This window comes from Aulonocara stuartgranti, assembly GCF_965226115.1.
Source record: "Aulonocara stuartgranti genome assembly, chromosome: 10".
Lineage (NCBI taxonomy): Eukaryota > Metazoa > Chordata > Actinopteri > Cichliformes > Cichlidae > Aulonocara > Aulonocara stuartgranti.
In genome coordinates this window covers 27,448,530-27,460,790 of record NC_138946.1, presented here as the reverse complement: position 1 = coordinate 27,460,790, position 12,261 = coordinate 27,448,530, and the positions used below count along the sequence as shown (strand labels likewise).

The 12,261-nt window shown below is 40.7% G+C and overlaps 1 protein-coding gene across 8 annotated transcripts in view; it reads left to right on the top strand.

The window, feature by feature from the left end:
• srrm3 (serine/arginine repetitive matrix 3) overlaps positions 1-12,261 on the top strand; it is a gene marked incomplete at its 3' end in the record, with an annotated part of 144,868 nt that overhangs the window by 101,119 nt on the left and 31,488 nt on the right. For all 8 annotated transcript variants that reach the window (XM_082548596.1, XM_082548598.1, XM_082548600.1 and 5 more), the window contains 3 exons: positions 2,792-2,893; positions 3,347-3,427; positions 6,029-6,097. In XM_082548596.1, the coding sequence (XP_082404722.1) occupies positions 2,792-2,893; positions 3,347-3,427; positions 6,029-6,097 (252 nt within the window). The remainder of the gene's footprint in view (positions 1-2,791; positions 2,894-3,346; positions 3,428-6,028; positions 6,098-12,261) is intronic.

Genomic DNA, 12,261 nt, shown 5'->3' with positions numbered 1-12,261 from the left:
GGCCGGTCTCTAGTCAAAATGCCAGATTTTCTGTCCCAGTCCAGCCCTGCAGGTTAATACTGGCTGTGTCACCATGCCAGCTGACTGTATTTCATCATCAGCCAGTGTTGTTCTTTATCAATATTACCAAAGTTTACCATAAGGCAGCATAGGAAGTATTTACTTGCTTTCAGGTTTTATTCAAATGTTAGTCTTTTCAGTTGTTTCCCCACTTTTTTCCTGTTTCAAAATCAAACACCAGTTTGTGAGAAGATTATCTTCTTTTTTTAACAGGCAGATAAAGTTTTACATTGGAATTGGCTAATTTGTCAATTGTTTGTTACAAATGTTCGTATTTTAATATTCAAAAATGTTTTTGCCCAAAACATATGTGCACTATATGTCAGTAAAAATACTATGCAAATATTGATGTCCTTGAATGCTGAGTAAACACTGACAAAGCACTGATTGTATCTCTTGTACTTTATCAACGCAGTATCTAAAAACTTTGCACCGTAGTGGTTAAAATCTCATTCTAATAAGAGTTAAAAGCGCATTCGGTTATTAGGTTTATAGGATTATTGAATTATGGTTAACGGTTGGTAGAATTTTTTTTTAAACATTATCTGCCAATTACATCTGCCACCCTTCTCCAAATCTGTGCCCCTACCTGGCCCCCCCAACAAAAATTTTCTAGACACGCCACTGCTTGACACAACTTATTTGTTTTTTTCTTCTACATCACTGTTCCGTTTTATCCAAATTTATATCACACCTTTGTCTGATTATACATTCCTTTTTTATCTCTTACCTATTAATAAAGGAGGCATGGTGTCGCGCAGAGAACCTCTGTTGTCTTCGCTAAAGACAGTGCTCCCATGTGTTACATATGTGTGTAGGGGGCGAAAGCGTCATAACACCCAGAATATGACATGCTGAGTGTGTTATAATAGTTTGAGCTGATAAACTCTGGGAGTTGTGACAGCATGAAGGGAAAAAAAGAGTCAGTATGGTGTGGGGTTTTTTTGTTTTAACATCACACGTGGCAAGGTCACATTTGGCAGACCAGAAGAGGCACCTAAGAGGGAAGAGGGTAGTGAGGCCAAGAGGAAGAAAGGAGGCTCCAGCCATCTGTCAATACATACAATGCAATGTGTGATAAACAAGTCTGAAGATATGAATCCCACAAGCTGGTCTGTAAGAGATTGAGAGCTAATGATATTCTCATTGCTGCAGTGAGGGAAAATTGCAACTGTCGGTATAGAACTCAAGTTGCATTTGATTTTTAGTTTTATTTTTTTGTCGTGTAATAGAGTCGGTTTATTTTTCTTGCTTTTGTTTTTGTTCCTTTAAAATTTAATGCTATTTACCATATGGGTAGGTGGAATGTTTCTAGCCTCACCAAAGGACGGCACCACTGATCTGTCATCTGGGTCATTTTTATAAATGCGCATTAGATTAGAATGACATTTTTGTACATCTGTTCATAGCTTCTAGAGGATGAACACCGTTGACTTCTCTCTAGTGGTAGCCTGACATTTATAGTTTTTTTGAGAGGGAATGCATTGGTATAAAACTTCCTATACAGTTGTTGTTTCATCAGGATTTATTAGGCTATAAACACCCCCTGACTTTCTGTCTATCACTTTAAGGGCTTAAAATAAGCGCTTCCCTTAAGACTTTCTACTTGCAATAAGGCTATGTTAAAAATCAGTCGGGCCATGCCTGTAAAGCTAATTTTCATTCATCTTGGTGTTACTTTGTGATCAGAGCATTTTACCAATTTGAGCTGAACCCATAAATCCAAGATATGATTAATACATTCAGAAAATTTAATAAATAATTTAGCATTTTCTTTCTGCTGCTACCTTATTTAACCCTACTGGGTTACCAGAGTGGAAGATTGACGTCTATGATTTGGTACAGATTTTACACCAGATGTCTTTCCATACACTTGTGTTGCATAATTTCTTAACACAGAGCCACTAAATACAGTAAATCATTTAGGAAAAGTGTCACATTTCACCAATTGTCCTCTAGAGGGCGTTGATGAGTGGCTGTTTTACCAGCATAATGTCCCTCTTACTGTGTTTGTTGGTCACAATTAAAGTTTCTCTTGGCTGTCCATGTACAGTGAAGCATTCCTACTATTTGAAAAATAAAATGTCTGCTATACTTCAGCATATTAATCGCCATTTTGATGTATAACAATGACAGTGTTTTTTTCCCCCTTTGGCTCAGACTACAATCTTTAAAGGTAAAAAGAAAATCTCTTTGCAAGAAAATCCCTAAACAAATGTGATAATTGTATTAAAAATGTAAAGTTCTCGAATATTGACATCAGATTAGTATAGTATGGTAGTATGATAGTCTTCAGACTTGTTACTCCTCTTTCCTGAGGTTCTTTCAAACAGTGAGCAGCTGCCATCATCAATGTTCTCTCAGCTTCCTTAAACCCTGGCAGCCTGCACACCACATGCTGCTGCTATCCACTATCCACCTGGTATAAATCCATCACTTGGCTAAATTGATTAGGTTGTATGTTTAAAAAAATATTTATAAATATGACACAAGTCGGCTTTGTTTATTTTAATTGTTTAATGTCCCCACATGCTGAAAATGATGTTGCTCAGTTCTTCTTTTCATCCTTTTTCCTGTGATTGCCATGGTCACACACACCCAGCTAAGATGGCAAATATAAAAAGTTAATTATGAAGAAGCCCCACACAGATGTTGCTGTTGTTTGTCTGCATGTTTTCACTGAAGACAATGAAGACACACTGTTCACCACAATCTCTTCATGTGTTTTCAGGGTCAACCACCTGCACTATCCCCCTGATGGGTATGAAGAGGACCCTGAAGTGATTGGCTATGAAGATGGAGATTATGGGCATGACTACCATGGTGACAACAGGTATGTTCAAGGATGTGTTAAATCAGCTGTCTGTCGTCCCTGTCACATGGCTTGTGGGTGTTTCCTCCAAATGTAAACACAAAAAAAATCTTAAAATATCACCCACAGTGCATGTGGCGTGAGGTAGGCAGCAATTATTATTTATATATGAAAACTGTTACATAGATGGTCATTTAGACTGTACTCTGTGTGTGTGTGTGCGTGTCGCTTCATAGACAAGATTAAGTGTCATTTCCTCAAAGTGATTTCCTGTTTGGATGGTAAGATGTATTGTATAGATATTGTGTTATGAATGAAATGAGAAAATGAGAAAATATACACTTATCATTCCTGTTATCGGCAAAGCATCGGCAAATAACTGTAATCAGAAATTGAAAACTGGAGATGATTATAATAGCAATCGCTTGTAAATGATTTATGCTCCCCCTAACTCTCTTGATGCGGCCAATTCAGGGTGAAGAGGAAATCAAGCAGCTCACATTCCCCTCGTCCAAAGAAAAGGAAGAAGAAGAAATCTGGCCGTCGAAGGAGTCGGTGAGTGGAATAGAATAGAGTAGAATAGCTAGGGCTGGGTATCGTCACTGATTTCTAGAATCGATTCAATTCCGATTCACAAGGTCCCAAATCGATTCGATCCAAGATTCGATTTAATTCGATTCGATTCGATTCGATTTAAATCTGGGAAATTTTGACAGTCAGAAGTATAATTCAGATCAGAACATTTACATATTTTTGTATCTATAAAAAGGAAGCTGACACTCGCAAGACTTTATCCAAGGTGTGAGCATCACAGCAGATGCCTTTGTGTCAAAGTAGCTGAAGATAAAACACAGAAAAACATGAAGGTGATTTTCCTGGTCTGGGATTTTATAAAAATATTCTGCAGTACATCAAAAACGAAAGAAAACCATTAATTAGTGAACATTACCTCTGACGTTACAGCGGTTTTATTAGACACACGGCTAAGCATTTTGCATTTTGAATAATATTAAAAAGTTTAAATTTGTTCAGTATTGAACAGCAGAAATGAGGTTTTCTTTTCGGAAGAATGTAAAAGGGAAAAAAACAGCGGCCGACAGCGCTGTAAACAACAGTAGACTTGTGCGTAACAAGCAAGCGAATAATGAAGAAAGCGAAAGTGTTCGAGAGAGAGAGAGAGGGGGAGGGGGAGGGAGAGAGGGAGAGAGAGAGAGCTGCGCATCGCAATGGAAGCAAAACAGTAAAAGAGTGAATTCATGACGATGTTTATGTGAAGCGTTTGGATCTTCTTTTGCTGCTGGTTCGGTCAATATTGTTTGGAGAGAGATCAAACTAACAGCTTTAGAATCAGCGCATAAAGGGCGTGAACACAAAGCGCGGACCCGGATCAGCGAGCTGTCGGCTTTCAGCCCCGACTGTGAGAAAGGCGACATCTAACTGATTCTGATCCGCGGGTCGCGCTGTGTGTTTAAGTCTATGTGCAGAATCCCTGTACCTGCTCTCATTTACTGTTTGGTGGTTCTTGAAATTTTGTGAGATGTCACCAGAGATTCTGGCATTTCGGACAAAATAAATTTATATTAAAAAATCGATTCAGGATTTTAATGAATCGATTTTACGTTATCCAAGCCAGAATCGATTTTAATCGATGAATCGATTATAAAAACCCACCCCTAAGAATAGCCTTTATTGTCATTGTACAGAGTACAACGAAATTGGAGTGCCGCTCCCTTGGTGCAAGTTTCAATAATAAATATAAATGTAAAATATAAAAAGTACAAAAAAAAAACAAAAAAACCCAATCGTAAGTACTCAAACAATAGTATGTACAATATATACAGGATAGCAGCATTAATATAATGACAGTATGAATAGCAGCATAATATAATGACAGTGACGGTATGGAATAGGTTCAATTGTTTTTGTGCTTATTTACTACGGTGATAGCTCTGGGAAAGGAGCTATCCCTGAATCTGTTTGTCCTGGTTTTATGTGACCTGTACCGTCGGCCTGACGGTAATAGTTCAAACAGTTGATTGCTGGGGTGAGAGTAGTCCTTGATGAAATTGCCAGCTCTGCTGAGGTACCGAGAGTTTGCAGTGACCTCCAGGCTGGGCAGAGAGCAGCCAGTGATCTTCTGGGCTGTGTTGATGATCCTCTGCAGTACTTTCCTGTCCGCAGCTGAGCACCCTGCATACCATGATGTTATGCCGTACGTTAGGATGCTCTCTATGGTGGCTCTGTAAAATGTCACCAGCAGCCTCTCCTCCAGGTTGTTCCTCCTGAGCACTCTCAGAAAGCGGAGACCCTGCTGGGCCTTTTTAACCACCACCGTGGTATTTGCAGTCCAGGAGAGGTCATCAGAGATGTGCACGCCCAGAAACCTCTGACAGACTGTGGTCTATTTGTCAGGAAGTCCTTGATCCAGAGGCAGATGGGGGTGGAGAGTCCCAGGTGAGACAGTTTCTGGACCAGGATCTCCGGGATGATATGATTGAATGCTGAACTAAAGTCCAGGAAGAGCATTCTCACATAGCTTCATCAGTCCTAGATGTTATTGCTTCTGTAGTTGGTAATGTGATTGATCCCCTGCCACATTTTTCTGGGGTCATTGTCAGCAAAGTGATCTTCAATCCTCCTCCTATAGGCAGCCTTAGCTTTCCTGATGGAAACAGCTTCCACTGATCGCTGATGAAGTGGTTCGATTTTGCTCTGTTTTCCTTTTTTTTTTTCCTTTCGCCAGCTCCGCTGACAGAATAATTACACTGGTGGTTTTGTAAAACGGAATTCCAATTATTTTGGTGTGAGTATCACAAATGAGCCATCAGATATCGCGACTGTGCATGGGGGTGGGGAGCCATTAGCAAAGCACACCCTCATCTCCCATTTTCTTTTGACAAGGTCAGGAAAAGAGGGGGAGCAAGATTGAAATGAAGAGACACAGAGGCATTAGAGAGCAGCCACAATAAAAGGAGAAAGGCAGAGGGATGAATAGAGCTGAGAGAGAAATCAGCTGAGCCACTATAAGATGATACCTTTGCTCATAATGACCCTATCTGAGGGGTAATGTAATGCAGTTGAGTGAAAAGCCACAGTTTAACATCTATCTGAGGTTCACTTAGCAGTCACGTCATGTATCCTTCTCTCTATCAACAGGTTTGGCAGCTTCTCACCCACTCACAGAGAGAAGAAGAAAAAGAGTGGGAAGAAACACAAGCGAGACCGGTGAGTGCGCACATGCACGCGCACGTGTGTGTGTGTGTGTTTGCGTGTGTGTGCAAAGGTAAAGAATCTGGATTTTGAAGGCTTTGATCAACAGTTCGCCTTGTGATGAAGCATTTTCAGCACTGTAGTTCATTTATCCGAAATATTAAAGGAAAAGGGAAAGGTGAAAATGAGGCTTGGAAGAGACCCCAAAAGCAAGCGCTCATCAACAAAAACTCTAGGTGCCTTGGGATATCATAACAGCAATAAGCAGTGGTAGAGTGGCCTCTTCCTCCTCTGGTTTCCCTCATTCTCTGCCTGACTCAAGGGGAAATGGGCTAAATGTGTTGCTCTAATAACCCAGTCTGTATGACGGGGCGCACAACTCAAGAAAAATGAGCCTCTTACTAAATTGCTGAGCATCACTGCGCTGCCCTGCTCTGCTTTCCCTCCTCCATCCATCCACTCTCATCCCATTTCCCCCATGTCCTCTCTACTCATTGCCGCGCCTCCGTTTCAGCCTCACAGCAAGGATGTTCTGCATTGCAGGTGCTGCTGATATCAGAATGCCTAGAACAAGGAAGCAGGAGGGCGACATACAACGTTCCTCCAAAGAGACATCCTCCTCTGATGCTCTTCTTTAAGATGCAGATTAGGAAGGGGAGGGGGGAGATTATACGCAGTCCTGTCCTGCTAACATTTCGCTGGTCTTTGTTTCTTTAAAATAGCAGCGGGTTGATCTCAGGCCATTTGGGTGCATATTTGTCTCATAGCTATACTGTTTATGCCCTTGTGATAAACGTTGTGCCGTGGCGAGGGATTCAGCTGTCACCAGAGCTTGTGACAGAGGAGGAGAAGAATGTCCTCTCCAGAATAACACCTCATACACAACAGTCCCTACCTGAGGCCCTTCGGTGGGGAAGCATGGGTTGTCACGAGGGCCACAGCTCTCAGTCACATACCAGCCACATTTATTACTGTGACAGCTTTATTACTCCTCCTTTTTCAGAGCATCAACAAAGTGCTCCCTCCCACTCTGTGCTGCATGCTGTAGGTGTGTCAAACAGCATGGGAGATGTAGGGCTCTTCAGGAAAATAACTTGCACAGGCCGGCCTGAGTAATCACCATGGAAACTGCAATGAGGGTGAAAAGTGATAGGAAGGTGATGTGTCAGTCCTGTGCTGAAGACTGAGGAATAGCCCATATCCTGCTTATTATGTTAAAGGGGCTTGGCCAATAAGTGTGGCTTTATTGTAGGGAGCAGCATGTTCTACTAAGTGTGATGACCAACACATGTAAAGTACAGAACTGCTGTTAGAGCTCCCTGCAGATGTTGCTGCACATATAGATGCATGTGATCCAGAGTGCATTGTTTGCTGAAATATCCCACCCCTTACCTTCCAGGAACATTTCTTACAGTCTTTTGTTGGTAAAGTTGATAAGACCAGGCCTGACATCACTCCCCTGCCTTTGCAGGGCTCTAGACTAACTTTTTGCCATGGGCGTACCGGTATGCCTAACTTTTTAAAGTTAGGCGTACAGGCACAAAAGTTAGGCGCACACAAATTTTATAATAATTTATATAATATATGTTTTTCTGGATACACTGTGCTTTTACAGCATTCAAAGACTGATGACACCGTGACAGAGCACTGGCTATGAATTTCAGAAGGATCAGGCCTTAACTTAACAGAAAAGTTAGCAATAGTTCTTTTCCTATTACAGCTACATCCACTTCTGTGGTGCCTAGGCTGCTCACTAGGGCTGGGTATCATCACTGATTTCTATAATCCATTCGATTCCGGTTTTCAAAGTCCCGATTCGATTCAACTTAGCCCCAGACAGTCAGAAATATTATAATTCTGATCATTTATCAGTACTGACTTCATCAGAATTGTGAACATCACAGCAGATGCCTTTGTGTGAAAGTAACTGAGAATAAAACACAGAAAAACATGAAGGAGATTTTCCTGGTCTGGCTTTTTATAGCAGATAACCTTAAAAATATTCTACAATGTTCTGCATATAAAGTTTAAATTTCTTCAGTATTGAACAACAGAAAAAATAAGCTTTCTTGTCCGAAGTCATTTAAGTGAAAAAAAGAAAAAGAAAAGAAAAAGACAGCAGCCGACAGCGCTGTAAACAACGGTAGACTGGTGGGTAATAAGCGAATGAATAATACAGAAAACAGAGATTGGAGACGGGAAACTGTTCTTGAAGTACAGAGATAGATAGAGAGAGAGCTAGCTGTGCATGAAGTGTGATTTTAATAGTCGTGGAAGCAAAACAGCAAAATTCATGACGACATTGATCAAATGTGAAGCGCAGTTTGCTGCTTCTTTTGCTGCTGGCTCGGTGAATTATGGTTGGAGAGACAAAACCTGCAGCTCAGAATCGGCGCAAAAAGACGCAATCACAGCGGACCGGACGCATCAGAATCGCTAAGCTCCGACAGCGTGTCCGTCTACGGGCCGTCGGGTGAGAAAGCCGAGAAAGACAAAGTTGATTCTGATGCGTCGGTCCGTTCTGTGTTTACGTCTTTGTGTGGTATCCGTGTACCTGCTCTCGTTTGCTGTTTGGTTGTTGTTGAAATGGTTTTGTGAGCTTTAATCTGAGAATCTGGCATTTCTGGCAAAACACAGTTATGTTTGTTAAGATTCAAAGTTGAGGAAGGAGAGTACACACAATTCTTGGTCCAGAAGGTCTTTGGTCAAACAATGATTTTAATGAACACACGTGTGGGAAGACAACTCTGTACGCAGACAGGAAGTAGTCTTCGACTTAATCAAAGCATGAACAGATATTTTATAGCATCAGGGTTTGTTTACTGACGCCCCTTCATGCGTCACCGGTACATTTTATACATAGATCAGATCAACATCATCATGACTTTTCACCTAGAAAATCATCTTCTATTTTCATGGCGTGGTACTTTCCGTTCTTATCTTAAAATGAATTGTTCCTCTTTCTTGCCGAGACAACAAGGACAGTTCCTCTGAATAAATTTAACTCTATGTGTGTGTGTCACGACCTCACATGCTCTTTGTGTCACCTCTTCACCTACTGTCTGTGTCTCGTCCTCAAATACTCTTTCTCAATTCACCTGTTGCACTTCTGACCTTTTACCAGACCAGAAGCTCACTGAGACTATGTGTATGTCTTCTACTAAATAAATGTTTTAACCAAGAACCTCTACTAAAACCTTAATATAAAATGATCTGATATATAAGTGTTTTGTAAGCATGTATTGCGATTCCTTCTATGGCTCCAAGTCACTTGCACAATAGATTGTCCGAACATCGCGCCGAACAAAGCTTCCGACCCCCAATTAATTGACCGAGCTCCAACTCTTTAATAAGCACAGATATGCATTGTGTATGAAATAGTCATAACTGCTTAAGGCCTTCTTAAAGCTATCTGTTACATTGTTAAAGCCTCGTCTTAGCCTGCGGCTCAAAATAACTATCTGCTTTCACTTCTGCATACAACTTCCTGTCAGCCTGCAACTCAGTCTTTCTAAAAGAGACACTGTTTAACCCCTGAATGCAATATAAACTCCAGATTTTATTATTAATGCAATGGTAATGATGACAATTATTTAACTATAGCAGTAAAATAATTTCCCTTCTCGACACTCCCTCTCATGACCTCTGGAACACCAGAGGTCACAATACATTGTGTCCTCACGCAGACCCTTCCCTGGTGGTCTCGAACCTCGAGATCTCCAGGATCCTCGCCCCTCCTGTGGTCGCCGAGATCGATCTTCTGCAAAGGAAACAAAACACCTTTTCCTGCATCTCCCTAACTTATCCTTTTTGGGACTCTTTAATCAAAAGCATGATCCTAATTATGCTCTTAACCTATTGACTTGTATTTATGTATATTCTTCAACGTTCCTCATCACTTTAAACTCTTTAAGCCCTGCTTTCACGTCCAGTTGCTCGCTCTATTTTTCCCTTATCTGATCATCAACATCCTGTGCACAAATTGTCGCTGCTACAAGTTCCTCTACTCTAAAAGAAAACAACCACTTTAATCAATTAAGTTTAAGCATATAAGCAATTACTCCTGTATACATTTCATCATAGCTAAATGCTGCCTTGAAACAACTCCTATGTGTTAACACTAACTTCATTTTAAAACCTCACATTTCCTATGTTATCACCTGTTTTGGTATAGCCTTTTTATTTCATTTTGCTCCTTTTAATGTAACAATACCTTCTAATTCTAATGTATCAGACTTAACCAAAATATATGCTTTCCTTCCTCTTTGGTCCTTCTTTAAGTTCAGTTAAAAGCTAAATGAATTTAAGGCCTTTTGCCTGGAATCAATACTGTCATGTGTGTTTCATTTCTATTTATAAGCTCCCCCTTTATCCTAAAAATACCTCCTATGTAATATCTGTATGTGTAAGCCTACATTATAACCACTACTTCTAGAAATCAAAAAGAAATCAAAGCTGTTCTACTCCTTCAACCCTCACTAATTTTCCCTCTAAGATTTATTCACAGCTTTGAAAAACCGGCATTGTATCTTCTAAACAGGATTCAGTTCTGTCATGGTCCTGGGCCATGTTGGCCCAGCATTCTTGGTTCCTTGTATTTTCGCTCCTTATTTAGGCCAGGTTTTCTGAGGTGTCCTGTTGTGGTGTTCCCTAAGTGTTTTTTCCCTTTGTGACTCTTACCCCCTTGTGCCCCTCTGTGTATTTATGAGCTCTCGTCTCTCTTTGTGTTTATTCCATGTTTCCCCCAGCCTGTTATGTCTGTGTTCTCCCCGTGCTCTGGGTGTATTTAAAAGTCGATTCAGGATTTAATGAATTGATATCGCTTTATTCAAGCTACTCACCTCCCACTTCCACCTGCACTTTCAACTGGACCACGGCCAATCAGGGAGGTCCCGCCCCTTACTATCTCTGATTGGTTTAGTCCACGATAGGGGCAAAATGTGTGTCTGTTGTTGACCACAGGGAAGGTTGCAGATTTTATTTTATTTTTTTGCTACCCAAACAGTTGGTCGCACAGGTGCAACCAAATTTTTTTTTTTAGTCGCACCACTGAAAATTTTGGTCACATTTGCGACCAAATTGGTCGCACTCTAGAGCCCTGCTTTGATCCCTCTGTCCCACATTTTCTGCTGTTTTTGACCATTTCTTTCTTTCTCTACTTTGGCTGAAGTGAAGCCCAGTCTGTGGTCCTGAAACAACCATTCAAAGAGGTCTTTGACACTTGGGCCTAGTGTGCTATTCATAATTAACAGCTGTCTACTGGCAGCCAGTTTTATTTTATTTATTTATTTTTTGATAACTTTATTTATGATTTTCCAATGTGACAAAAATACAGAAAAATATAACTGGAATTGCGATTACAAACATTGCCATTGTGAAACTGGTTGTGCCACGCAGGAAAATGTATAATGTATGGACACAAACAAGAAATACTACCATGTGAACAAGGCAGAAAACACCAAAAAGCAAACAAACAAACAAAAATAAAATAAATAAAGGGGGGAGGGGGGGCTGCATTGTGTGCAGTTCTTGTTGGCTTGCTACAGATAGTAGGTGGCTTCAAAGAAAAAAAAACCCCACAGATAAAAGCAGTAATACTTCAGTAAATCACAACTTCTCCACATATTCAATAAAGGATGACCAGGTTTTGTAGTATTTACTTTGAGACCCTCTCAAACTGTATCTCAAATGCTCTATCTACCTCTCTACCCACTGAACAAACACTGGTAGATCGGAATCCTTCCACTTAAGAAGAATTAGACTGCGTGCCAGGAGAGATGAGAAAGCCACTCCATACATTTAATAAGAAGCTATACCGTGTTGGTTTAGGAGGACACCAAATATGTGCTTCATATGTGTTTTCCCACACACATGAAAAAGCTTTAAAAACTAATTCCCAGAACCGGTTCAAATCAGAGCAGGTCCAGAACATATGGCTCATAGTAGCAGGTGATTGCTTGCACCTCGGGCATCCATTATCAGAGGTATTGTATATTTTGGCTAGTTTAGCTTTGGTTAGGTACGCCCGGTGAAGGATTTTAAACTGTATTATACAATGCCGTATACAGATTGAGGATTCATGGATCCTGCTAACACTAAGGTCCCATAGGTCGTCTGAGATCTGGAGGTTTAAGTCCAGTTCCCATGCGTTTCTGGCTTTGGACACAGAGTCTGCCTTT